The sequence below is a fragment of the Labeo rohita genome, unplaced genomic scaffold (assembly GCF_022985175.1).
Source record: "Labeo rohita strain BAU-BD-2019 unplaced genomic scaffold, IGBB_LRoh.1.0 scaffold_135, whole genome shotgun sequence".
Classification (NCBI taxonomy): Eukaryota; Metazoa; Chordata; class Actinopteri; order Cypriniformes; family Cyprinidae; genus Labeo; species Labeo rohita.
In genome coordinates this window covers 89,414-103,858 of record NW_026127505.1, presented here as the reverse complement: position 1 = coordinate 103,858, position 14,445 = coordinate 89,414, and the positions used below count along the sequence as shown (strand labels likewise).

The following is a 14,445-nucleotide window of genomic DNA, read 5'->3' as shown; positions in this document are numbered from 1 at the left end:
CATCATGGTTAAAACTGAGCTTAATCTTATTTATTTGAACTTCCTTATAATTAAAGCTACATTACGGATTCTTTTTTAGTTGAAATTAACACATTATTTATTCACAATTAACGAACACTTAACAGATTAAAGTGATTCATTAATAAATGTGCAAGTAGACATTAAAGCATCAGGGTTCACATTTGTGTGTTCTTACTTGATCTTGATTAACTAAGGCATGATAAATAATCTATATTTTAAAAATGTCTGGTCTGATTTTGTGGGATTTTGTGCAATGCTTACATCATGTTGGTCATTACCGACATCTACAGGAGAAAACAGGAGTTTTCACATTCAAGGAATTCTCACAACAAGTTGTTTGAGACATTTGCTATTGGAGCACAATTAAAGACATTCATTGTTTTGCATCTATTTCCAGGTGCATGGACTCTGCGCGTTCGAAAACTTGCTCGCTCTTATTATCAGTGGCAGCGGCTTAATGAAAAGCTGTTACACACACATCTGTGAAGGAAATACTTCAGTTCTCTTAGTGAGGGCTTGATTTGTACCAGCTGATGAGAAACTCATACCATAATCTGACGTCTGTGTAGTGCTGGACACTGTAGAGGTCAAACTAGAGGTCACAGGTGCAGTAGTTGGTTCTGAAATAAAACATCAGCACAGAATCACCTGTTTTCTCTCTTAATAAGAAGTAGTGCAGAGATAATGAGTCATTTTGAAGAACTAAGTGGGTAGTAAAGAGATAATTAGCAAACTTATCAAGAAAAATTCCAGATCACATTTCAGTTCAAAACTGAAATTAGTAAGTAATATTTTTGATAATGTTTAATTGTAAGTTTCTGACTTATGAGAATCATCATATCATCATAAAATGTATGTGAGAAAAAAATGTATCATATAAATGATTTTGGGGTAACATGTTTGTGTTTATAATTTAGTTCCATACCAGCTACTAATGAGAAAGAAGTGAAAAATTGTAAAAGTAAATAAATTGTATAGAAAACTGCAAATAAAACCAAAAAAAATTTTTTTTTTAATTTCTGTTCTCATGTCATTCAAAATTCTTTATAAAATTCCTAGAGGAGTTAAAACATCACAATCCATCAAAATATGCTTCAGAGATTCTGCAGTCTGGTATAATGGGATTTGGGGGTAAAATGATTTTGACGTGTTCTTGACAGGTTTTGAGAGATTCTACATCACTCTTGTTGCTGTTGCTATTGTTTAGCAAATATTGTGGACATTCATGTATTAAAATCTCACCAGGACAGGGTTTGACACTAATGGTTTTCTCTCCATAACTGACGTTGTTCTTCACGCTGCAGCTGATGTTTCCAATAGCTGATGTTTCATTTAGTTGAATGATAGTGTTTCTAACCATTGGTCCTTGTTCTAATATTATTCCATTCAGAGTCCAGTTGTAGATGATCTGATCTCCCTCAGATTAACAGGACACTGAAGTCTGATTGGAGGAGCAGCTGATTGACACATTCACTGAGCCAATAGGAGCTGGAGGGAGGGACACATGACAGTCATACAAGTCAGACATAAATCTTTCTTGACTCATTATGAGTTAATATCAAAACATTTCTAAACAAATTTTTATGTGATTGCTGGACTCACTAAACATGCAGTGTAGTTCAGTCATGTGACAACAATTGTAGCAAATTAATGTTTGAAATATTTTCACATATTATTTTTTAAGAAGTATACAGTAAGCAGCATGCTAGTATTGAAAAAGTATTGAAAATAGTTTTAGTCATGGTATATGCAGGATTTTTAAGCTCAAATGTAAGACTTTTTAAGATCTTTATAAGACCTGCACAAATAAAATGAATGCTTTATGAGTGTGGTAGGACAATGTGTATGGTAACATTAAACTGTAAAATGGTTAAAAAGTAAAAAAAAAAAAAAAAGTTTTATAAAATGATAAACTTCACATTTCAGCCTCTAAACCATTTGTAAGAAAAGGGGTATTTCAAACGTATGAGTTATTATACTAATTTAAACAATTACTTTCAATCAAATATTATATTAATTAAATAACGTATAGATATTTTTTACTGTCTTGATTGTTTGGATTTCTATAATGCATTATCTTCTTGTCAATTCAACAGTTCACATTTACAACTCTGTGTGTTTGCAGCGTAAACACATGGGTTGATTTTCCCAGACTGCAGACGGGCTGAATGAAAATGCAAATTCATTGTCTGCCAGCAGGTGGCGCTTACGGAACAGAAATCAGTAAGAGCAGTACACAAGGCAGCACAGCACCTGACTTTGAAACATGAAGCGCTCAAATTTATTCAGTGAAATCACAGCCTTATGAAATGTAATCATCACATTCAGTCATTTCACAATTCCTGGCATTTAAAAAACAACTAAAACCTCTTGAGACTTTTTAAGGACCCACGGGAATACTGTTAAGTATATGGAAAGTGCAGATGAATTTGACCAAATTTATCCAGACATTTAATAATGAGCTGCAATAAAAACCTTCACAGAGATTGAACTGATTGATTTTCATGAGAGTGAGATCTTTGGAGAACATGAGATTGGAATGAGTCTGATGAGAGAGTTTCTGTACCTTCAACAATCACTTGAAGATCTCTTGATGTTTCTGTCCCGTCTGAGTGACTGAGTCTTAATGTGTAATTCCCTGAATCTGCTCTGATCACATGGTTTATTATCAGAGTCCCATTAATGACTGTCACTTCAGTTCTGTTATTATAAAGATCACATTCCTTCATCCTCATCCTGCCATATTTTACTCTACAAAGTGGATCATCTTGTGTGTTGTTTGTTCTCTTTCTTATCTTCAGATCATATTCACTAGTGTCCAGCACCATCAGCAGATTGAGTTTGTGTCCCAGAGCTGCGTAACAGGGATCAGACTGATCAAACCTACAGAACCGATCCAGACCTGAAGAATAAAACACACACACACGTCTGGTTTATTATCCTTGTGGGGACTCTCCATAGGCGCAATGGTTTTTATATTGTCCACATTGTATTTTCTATCCCCTTACCCTAACCCTAACCCTAGCAGAAAACTTTCAACATTTTTACATTCTCCAAAAAACTCATTTAGTATGATTTTTAAGCTTGTTTTCTCAATTTAGGTCCCCACGGTGACACAAGTAGCAAGAACAAGTACAAAGACACAAACAGTGTATAAAAAAGAGAGAAGAACAGTGGATTTGAAGGCATGAAAGAGGAAGTTGCACAGACAGCTGTAAGAATCAACGAAAAAGATTCTGAACCAGCTTTAATAAAATGTTAGCATATAGTTTGCAAGGTAAAGTAATATGTTTATACTGTTACGTTTTTTTGCACAGAGAGATTTCTAATAAGAGTTTGTACAGATGAACGAGGTTGTGGTGAATTCAGACTCTGAATTTCCACAATGAACCAGTGATGGGGACTCGAGTTTGAGACTCGGACTCGAGTCTCAAACTCAAACACACAGTGACTTCCGACTCGACTTGAGACTCGTCCTCGAAAGACTTGAGACTCGACTCGGACTCGAGCTGCGGGACTCGTGAACAATGTTTATTTTTAGGAAACAACTGATGAGCTCGCTGTTATTCCCCTCCCTCCGTTACCTATAACCTGCCCAGGTAACACGTGACGTGTATCTGCTGCTGGCGGCGCGGCCACACATTTTTTTATTTTTTTTTTTATTTTAGGCGCGGCCGCCACACGTGAGAGGACAACGAACAAAAAACGAGCATCATGTGTGACTGACCCGATCAGCATATTTGTGTTTGCGCTCAGGGGAGATTTAAAGGTTTCTACGTGTTTTTGCAACGTTCAGTATCACATACATTTTACGAATCCTTTCATAAAGTGTAGAGTGTGTGTAGAGTGTAGAGTGTTACATAGAGAGAGTGTAAATAAGAGACTGATTAGTGACAGTATAGACAGCGTCGTTATAATAGAGCTTTGTGATATCGCGAACTAAGCTTTTACTAATTTTAAGGGAGTTTGTAAATGAGATACTGATTTAATACAGCAGTTAAATAAACAAGATGTTATTATTAAGTGACTTACATTGTTTGACTATAACACTATTGCCTGATTTTGCTCTATTTCGTCGTCAAAAGTAGTCTGAAACAAGTCACAACTGAGCCGCTGCGCATCTCCATTCAAACACAGCGGTGTTTCGTTTATGAATGAACTCGTTTTTAAAACGAATCTAGTGAAATGATTCAATTTCCCATTCATAAAGACAGTCACTCTTTATTCCTAAATGAAGCAGCAGTTCGAACGAATCAAATGAATGATATGATTCAGTAATTAAATCATTCTCTTGCCGCCACCTGCTGGCAGTTATTTAAATAATTTAACATTAACTTAAAAGTAAAGCACTCTTGGTGTTTTTGTCATGTTGCAATAGCCTGTTTACACTGATTATATACCAGAATCAAAGCTGATACTGTATGCTAATAGATAAAGGAGTCATTATAACATATTACATGCTTTGAATTCCTTATATATAGCTATGCAGTGTTGGATGGGTCACTGTACGTGATGCAACACTTATTATAACCAGAGACTTAATATAATAAAGAGACTTGAGACTTGACTTGGACTCTAGCTCAGAGACTTGAGACTTGACTTGGACTCTAGCTCAGAGACTTGTGAGCATCTCTGCAATGAACGTAAAGCTACAATCTTCTAATTTTGATTTCGTGGGTCTTTAACACAGATTAACTCTATTACTGTGACTTAAACTCTTCTATCTCAAAAATGAATACTCTGTGCTGGTAAGAAAACACTATTAAACACTAAACAAAACATTTAAACAGTTAAAACAAAAAACACTATGCACAGATCACTGCAGATTCTAAAAGTAATATGACAACACAAATGTTTTTATTTGAGGGAGTAGCATTTGATGTGAAAGTGACTCACATGCAGTAGTTTGCAGCAGCAGCATCAGTCCAAAGATGAGCATCATTTCTCTAAAGTTCAGTTTCCAGAAGAGCCCAAAACCAGCAGAAGAGTGTGATGCTGCTTCAGTCACACAATCACTTCTCACTCTGACACTTATCTGTTTGGGGTTGAAGGTCTTACGCAAGGATACAAAAATAACTAACACATGCACTTGCTTTTCTGTCTTTGTGTGACCACAAGTAAAAATTCTGTGGTGAGAATAAAAATCATCTACTAAATAAAACATCTGTCACAATTTGCACATCTTTGTCAACTTTCACACAAGTCTGAATCCATAAGGTCTGACACAAAATCATAATGAACGATGTTCTGTGGTACTCCACTGGAAAAGTGAACATCAGAAGTACATTTAAAATATAATAATATAAATTAAGATAATAGATACAGCTGAATGTGTGCCTTCTGTTAGATAAAATGTTAATTGACTGTATTAGAAAAATAAAAATTGAATGAATTTGTTTCAAAGTATTTTATATTCATTTAACTTTTTGAGTCTTCAAACCACTGCTCTCACCTCTAAGGGTTATTAAAATGTAAAGTGTGTGTGAGAGATGAGAACAGCTCAAACAAAATGTTGTTATACTGTAAAGGAGATGCATTTGCAACATGATTGTAGATAGACCTCCTAAAAAGATGATTGCTTGTATTTTACATTTCTTAGCTATAAAAGATAAGTTGTATTTAATTGCAGAAGTATGATATTGCAGCATAGGAAAATATGCTTTGCTTAAGATACTAGAAGTGTTATAAAAGTTAATAAGATAAGAATGAGTTTGTCTGATTGCAGCTGAAGATAATGAATTTGTGATACTGCAATTTTCAGGTTGAACTTGTGAAACTCGCAACATCTGAGCAAGGGTGAAACTGCACGTATCATATGCGTAGAAATTGCCATGGCAATAGGGGGCCCCCACACAAAGAGTGATGTGCATGTGTGTGTGTATCAGTGGCGGCTATTGGTCTGTCAAATAGGGGAAGCTCATTTTCGGCCTACATCATAAAATTGTCTATTTATTTAAAAGTAAATTCTGCCCTACGTTCCAGTCAGCCAGCTAACTTTGTCATACCAGGAGAGCTGAAAAGACCTGTTATTTTTCCCTATCTTTTGCACTAAATCAATCTTAGGTGTTGATCTGCCCTGCTGTTTAATTCTAAGTTTTTCCTCGTAAGGAACACTTTCAAATGGCTTCGCCAAAATCAGGTCGACAATATTAGCACTGTCTGTCATCGTGTGCAGTTTCACCCACGACGCTAGCCTAGCCTACTATGAATGAATGAATGAATGAACGATCTAAAAAAAAATATTAAACTCTGTAAAAGTGAAACAAGGAATGTGGTGTATAATTGTGTGAAATGTATGATGAAAATCAAGCAATTTCGCCAAGCAAATATAAAGAAATAGGTTGCAGCAGTTTTTATTTCGACTGAACTTGAGAAATCCGCGATGGGACTGAGCGCGAATAGCTTCAGCGATTCCTTATAGTACAAAATCGCTGTCAGTCAAAAGGAGATGCAATCTTTCGACAGACCCTCCAATCATCACGCAGAAGCTCGGAGTCCAGGCCAGCCCACTCCTCATTTGCTCCTCATTCACCCCCAGAGACGCTGAGCGTCCGTGGGCGGGACATAATCGCAGCGTTTATCCAATGACCGTCTAGTTTCAAAGCACTGAAAAAAAAACGTTCAAAGCAGCCGCATTGAAGTCAATGGACGCTGGGCTTCAACGGGGAAATGCACTGTGACGCTACGGGAAAGTATGAGAAGAAAATCAAGTCAGCCGACCTGCTATATCTAACTGATTCTGAACGAACTCGTCTTTGAGATGAACGTTTTCTAACGCATTTTTAGTCAAGAAAATGTTAATACAATAGTACATAATTTGACTATTTAATTTTGTGACATTATAGGGGAAGCTGAGCTTCCCTTGCAGTCTTAAAGAAATCGCCACTGGTGTGTATGTACCAAATGTGTGACTTATATGGAAGTGCAAGGAGAAGACATTGTGATGCTTATGGCAGACTATGAAATGCCAGTTTTTGATCTTCTTCCTCGCCACACCTCGTGTGAATACTTTCTCACTGTTATTTTGAATTTATTGCTTATGAGTTATTGTTATATTAAACCGAAACCATTTCAAATGGTGATTCGCTTAAACCTCTCTTAAAACAAGAATCAGAGTGATTTATTTATTATAACCGATTATCAGAAAGAATTCCTATTAAGCCCCAACTGACCGGACCAGGCTGATCTAGTCAGGACAGCTTCAGAGAATATTGAACGGTTGACTTCGCACACAATCCATCAGGTGAGAGCAATGGATTTGGCTTACTATGATGGTGAAAATGTGTCTTAGGTAGTTCAAATTCAAATTCAGCAAAGACCCCATGCAATTTCTAAAGAATGGCATGCTTATCAATATTGTAAATATCTTGTGAGAAAAATGAACTTATGTGGTTAAACATGTGAAGTCATTTAAAAAAACTAACTTTACATAACATCATTTTAAAACCACAGACAGAAAACACCAGACACTGCAAAACTGAGAAACGGATCAAGAACTTCAAACAGGTAAAACATCTAAACAGAACCGTAAATGAAAGAACTCAACCAAAACAACAGAATAAAGTAAAAGAGCAAAAGCAGAGATATGAAATAAACACACAGAACAACTTCACAATCTGACAGATCTGAATCTGAGAAATAAAGTGTTTTATCATGGATGAACAGAAGGGGTTTCACATAATGAAATAAAAATATTGCTAGCTCATTCAAAGCATAAAGACAAATAAATACACAATTAAACTGATACAAAAAACAAATGTCCAGTAAATAATATTAATAACTAAAACTATAGAACATCTGGTTTCATTCATATTGTCAGACCCCTGTGGACTGTTTAGTGTGTTTTTCCTAGTGTTTGCCCTTATTTGGACTTTCCGTTTCCGTTTCCGTTTCTTGTTAACATCACTGTGTCATTGTTCACACCTGTCCTCCCCTGATTGGTTTATTCTGTGTATATAAGTTTGGTTGTGTCAGTATTGGTTTGTTGGTAATTATATTGTTATTCTGTTTCCTTTTGTGTACGTTGTAGATTTCCCTGCTGTTCCTATCCGTTCCTGCCTCTATGTGGTTAATTCAATAAATGTTCATGCATCGGACTCTCTCGCCATTCTCATCATTCTCTGCACACCACAACGCGTGACACATATCTCCTGGTTTTAATTCATCTCTTTGTTTTATACTATAAGATCTGCTGTCGACAAGTGAAATCTGGATTGATGTGAGAATCTGAGAGATTCTGAATCATTTCTCATAGATGTGATGATCTGCTGCTGCTCTCATGAATCTTCTGCTGTGTGTTCATGTCGTTCTCTAAATCCTTTCTGATCTTCCTGTTTCTTTCCTAAAAGCATCACATCATCATCATCATCATCATCATCATCATCACACAATTAATATCTGCATGTCAAATCCATAATGATGATCATAAATGTCTCTGACCTGACGTGTGTCTCATGTAGATGTGAAAACCTCCTAACAGACCCAACAGAACCATCAGCTGAAAACACCAGCACAAACACCACAGACACTGAACACACTGAACAACAACAATTAGACAGAAAACAAAACCCATCGTTCATGTTTCCAGTAGTGTGTTTGTTAAACTCGTACCACATTCTGATGTGTGTGTGCTGCTGGTCACTGTAGAGGTCAAACTAGAGGTCACAGGTGCAGTAGTTGCTCCTGAAATCAAACATCAGCACAGAATCACCTGCTTTCTCTCTCTGAACCACATCAACACAATTCACTGCTGAGACCAAACTCATGATGTGTGGACATTCATGTATTAAAATCTCACCAGGACAGGGTTTGACTCTAATGGTCTTCTGTCCATGACTGACGTGGTTCTTTACGCTGCAGCAGATGTTTCCATCAGTTCCTTCATTCAGATCAATGCTGCTGTTTCCATCCATCAGTGGATCTCCATTCAGAGTCCAGCTGTAGAGGAGCTGATCCCCCTCAGAGGAGCAGGACGCCCTCATCACCCCACTGGAGGAGCAGATGATTGACACTTCCACTGAGCCAATAGGAGCTGGAGGGAGGGACACATGACAGTCACATGACAAACACAGGAGAATCTTGTTCTTCCACACTACTCATACTATTACTGGAGTATGTAGTGTGTTTACTGTGTGCTACAGGAATAAAACCCTTCACAGAGATTGAACTGATTCATTTGCATGAGAGTGAGATCTTTGGAGAACATGAGATTGGAATGAGTCTGATGAGAGAGTTTACGTACCTTCAACAAACACTTGCAGATCTGTAGATGTTTCTGGGCCATCCAAAGGATGAAATTTAAACATGTAATTCCCTGAATCTGCTCTGATCACATGGTTTATTAACAAAGCCCTATTAAGAAATGTCACTTCAGGTCTGTTATTATAAAGACCACATTCATTCTCCTTTATCCCTTATAATGTGTATAAGTAAAGAAAGAACAGTGGATTTGAAGGAGTTAAAGAGAAAGTTAGAGAGCTGTAAGAAAAAAAGCAGAAAAGAATTTTAAAAAATGTTAGTCTAGTTTGCAAAGAAATGCTTACACTATTATACTTTGCACCCCTTTACTTTAAGATATTTCTAATGAGAGTTTATACAGATGAAGAAGAGGTGATGAATTTAGACTCTATCACATAATTGACCAACTAGTTTTGATTTCAAAAGTTTTTAACACAGGTGCAGAACTCTGTTACCGTGACTCAAACTCATCTATCTCACAAATGAATACTCTACAATGTTAAGCATTTAAACTTAAACACTTAAAACATTATTACTTCATTACAGTAAACTGCTTTGGAAAAACTCCTATTGTAATAGTACCGTGTTTTTATTTAACCAGCAGCATGAGTTTGATGTGAAAGTGACTCACATGCATCAGTTTGCAGCAGCAGCATCAGTCCAAAGATGAGCATCATTTCTCTAAACTCCAGTTTCCAGAAGAGCCCAAAACCAGCAGAAGAGTGTGATGCTGCTTCAGTCACACAATCACTTCTCACTCTGACAGAAGACCCCGAAAACTGAGAGAAGAGTTAGAAAACTACTGCACAGTTTCTGTTAGAGAAAAGGAAGCTGAGATCATTACTGGAGCAGTTTGGGTTTGAAGGTCTTGCACACAAAACAAGGACACAAAAATAACTAACACATACATGTGCTTTTCTGTCTTTGTGTGACTGCAAATAAAAATTGTCTGTGGTCAGAATAAAAACCAATGCTGAGTAAGAAACATATACTAAAGACACATCTGTCACGATTTGCACGTCTTCTGTCAAGGCTGAATCCATGAGGTCTGATACAAAATCATAATGGACGATGTTCCTGTTACTCCACTGGAAAACTGACCATTAGAAGTTCATCTATAACCTCTAAAGTGTGTTTTTTTTTTTTTTTTTAATATTCCTCACATTAAACCACTGAAACAAAAATATGAAAGATAAAAAGACCTGTGCTGTGAGTCAAACCAGCCAAATAAATAAAACAGACAGACACCTGCAGGAGGAAACTACAACTACAGCTGCACTCACTCCACCGCCACGTGCTCGCATTTAATTTAGAACATCATGGTTAAAAATTAGCTTAATATAATTTATTTGAACTTCCTTATAAGTAAAGCTACATTACAGATTCTTTTTAGTTTACAATTAGCAAATTATTTATTAATAACTAACAAATTTAACCAATTATAGTGATCCATTAATAAATTAACAAGTATATAAAGTTCACATTTGTCCTCTTACTTGAGCTCAACTCAGTAATGCATGGTAAATAATCTATATTTTCAGCTATCTGGTCAGATTTTGTGGAAAAATGTTCATGTTGGTAAACACAGAAGGTCCAGTTTACCTACACCACAAAGACAAAAAGCACTTTCTTTGTTATGAGCGACATCTGCAGGAGGAAACAAGAGTTACAGCTAAACACGTTTACTAAAATAATTTGATTTCTGTCTGGATTTTATATTTCGTTTTTATTTTGTCTATTTAAATTCATATATGTACTTTCTATTAGTTAAAATGTTAATTGACCATATTTTAAAACCATTAAAATGTAATGAGTGTGAGATGTTTGACTAAGAAAAGATTTATTTCAAAGCATTTTTTTTTTCATTTTACTCTTTTGCAAAGTTTAGTGTAAATTCAACACTGACTTCATTTACCCCCCATTGTTTTGTTGTGTACGTTTTTTTTTTTTTTTTTTTTTTAACAAAATGAAAACTTTTCTAATTAAGGTAACACAGTTTATGGAAAGAAGTAATTTCTATGTTCTTGTGTTTTTCACAGTTTATTCATCGATCCACAGTGGATAACGCCTGTGTATCATTTGCTGCCGGTCCAGATATCCCCTTGGTCGGAGGCCGGTAACAAAGTTATTTCTCATAGATGTGATGATCTGCTGCTGCTCTCATGAATCTTCTGCTGTGTGTTCATGTCGTTCTCTAATCTTCTCATTCTTACTTTCTGATCTTCCCGTTTCTTTCCTAAAAGCATCATATGGTAACTTAACGCTTAACGCTCTTAATATCTGCATGTCAAATCCATAATGATGATCATAAATGTCTCTGACCTGACGTGTGTCTCATGTAGATGTGAAAACCTCCTAACAGACCCAACAGAACCATCAGCTGAAAACACCAGACCAGCACAAACACCACAGACACTGAACAACACAAATACATCAATCAATTAATCAATCAGTGTTGGGTTGCTGATATCTGTAGATGAGCAAGAAATGATCTCACCTGTAGGACGGACTAGTCTAATGCATAAAATTCTATGGTTTTTATATAGCTATACTTTAACCTTTCCCTAGATAACTTTCTGCCTTTTTACAATAATAATAAAAAAATAATAATACATTTTCATACCATTTTTACAAACTAGGATGTTTTTAAAAGGAGGTTTTAGGAGATGTTTTCAGGTTTATCTCCACAAATTAAGTTAACTGGTACACACACATTAAGAAGCTGTCACTACTGCTATCTATGATTTAACTATGAATATTTTCAGCTTCTGAAGATTAAATGAATAACTACAGCTATTCAGATTTACATTTATAACTCACAATTTTAACAATCCTCTGTGGAAGAGGATGCAGGAACAAGCATTGTCACTTAGCACTCATTCAGCTTGGCCTCTCTTTCCATTATTAACCAGGAAATATTGGTTTCATGTTACACGTAAATCAACTAAACAGATGTTAAAAAATAAAGTGCGGATGAATTTGACCAAATTCTTTCAGATATTCTATAATGAGCTGCAATAAAAACCTTCACAGAGATTGAACTGATTGATTTGCATGAGAGTGAGATCTTTGGAGAACATGAGATTGAAATGAGTCTGATGAGAGAGTTTCTGTACCTTCAACAATCACTTGAAGATCTCTAGATGTTTCTGTGCCGTCTGAGTTAAAGTGTATTAATGTGTAATTCCCTGAATCTGCTCTGATCACATGCTTTATTATCAGAGTCCCATTAATGACTGTCACTTCTGGTCTTTTATTATAAAGATCACATTCATTCTGCTTTATAATGTTTTTTCTTTATTCTACAAACTGGATCATCTTGTGGATTGTTTGTTCTCTTTTTTATTGTCAGGTTATATTGTCCAGTGTCAATCACCATCAGCAGATTGAGTTCGTCTCCCAGAGCTGCGTAACAGGGATTTGATTGATTAAAACTGCAGAACCGATCCAGACCTGAAGAACAAAACACAACACACACACACACGTTTGTTTTTGTGAATTGTCCATAGACTTCTATTGTTTTTATACTGACCAAACAATATTTTTTATCCCCTAACCCAACCCTAACTGTAAATAACCCTCAGTTATTTGAAATAATTAACAAGATTAATATAATATTCTGATATAATTTAATTTTGTATTTCTTAATATTAGTTGTGTTTATTATCATTGTGCACGGAGATCGCAAATACAGAGAAAGAGCGTGCACAGACGGAGATTAAGGACATTTAAGTTAATTTATAAATATAGTCGCAGTTTGTTGTTTTATTTTTAAGTATTTTGTTTTTGACTTTGTTGTTTGGCACCTGGTTGAAAAGGAGAACAAGGTAGTCAAGAACGTTTACGCACTTATAAACGCACACATATAGCGTATATCCGTAACGTATAGAGCTTGGGAGTTTATGTCACTGCGCATTGCATTCTGGGGAGTCGCCGCCATGTTTTAGGACACGCTAAATAGCGTACGATGACAATTAATACAAATCACTAGAGGAAAAAACGACGGTATTTGCTTTAATATTTTTAAGAGCTGCTTGCACTTGCTTAGAATAAATGTACTAATATTTGAATCCATTGCGTTTATTCGAACACTCAGTCGTGTGGCCAAAACACAGCACATACACACTCACAGAAATCATACCGCTGCCTTCTATTGTACCACACACAGGACCAAATTAATTTCTCTTTTGCAGTTTTTAATAACTAGGTGGCACTGATATAGCTGCCCGATAAAATAAACACACTATAGGTTGATCTCAGCCAGTTGATGTAAGTGAACCACCATTCTGCACATTTTGTGTGTATCTCAGATGTCTGTTCTATTCAAAAGTAAGTGCCCTGCGAACTCGAAATATTCCGCCCTGATTACAGTTTGAAGACAGCGTATATGTTCCATTCAACGAACATTAAAGTGTGCAACACATGAATTTAAATTGCATTTATTTACAGGGGTATACTGTGTCACACTTCTCTAAGTTTTGTCTGTGTGTGAAGACTATGCAGGTGGTGGCGTACCGCAAATCCATGAATGAATATTCCTAAGTAAACTTAAACTGATTTCCACTGCTCAGGGAGTGGGGAGCAATGAACATTGTTTAGGGACCATGTTAATTGTAACACAGTTCAGTCATGGAGCTCTCTTTGAACTAGCTGGTTGTCTGAATCAGGTTAAATAAGAGAGCCATGCAATATATGCAGAGAGACGGTATGTGAGGAATGGAATTGAGAAACGCTGATGTATTTAATCATATGTCATATTGCCCTAATTTCATTGAGGGATAAAGTTCAATAAGTTTTACTGGACTTATATTGAACAAATACACGATTTCTTACAAAGAGCTGCTGAACAGTAACGTTTAATCACATGAGTTGCTTTATGAACAAGGACAGTGATCGCAACGAGCCATATCACAAAATAAATTACATTTCTAAACCTGTTATTCATAGCATGAGCACTTACAAATTCAAGTGGATCAGAAATTGTATAACTGTAATAAATAATAAATACAAATGAAAAATCCAGATTTTTAAGTTGTTTATTTTCATTGAGCCGCTTTCGCCATTGTGTTGTTTTAAGCTGAAAAGCATAAAATTGCATTTCATTTTAGATCCATTCTCCACTCCGGTCATGACAGCAGATAATGGCAGTTCATGTCACAGCAAGCGTTCTCCATTCTAATGTGTTTT

The 14,445-nt window shown here is 36.0% G+C and overlaps 1 protein-coding gene across 1 annotated transcript in view; it reads right to left on the bottom strand.

The window, feature by feature from the left end:
- The window catches only part of LOC127158121 (uncharacterized), a 77,018-nt gene that overhangs the window by 13,390 nt on the left and 49,183 nt on the right, over positions 1–14,445 (bottom strand). Inside the window, exon 8 of the mRNA XM_051101271.1 lies at positions 2,834–2,923. Coding sequence (XP_050957228.1) covers positions 2,834–2,923 — 90 coding nt within the window. The remainder of the gene's footprint in view (positions 1–2,833; positions 2,924–14,445) is intronic.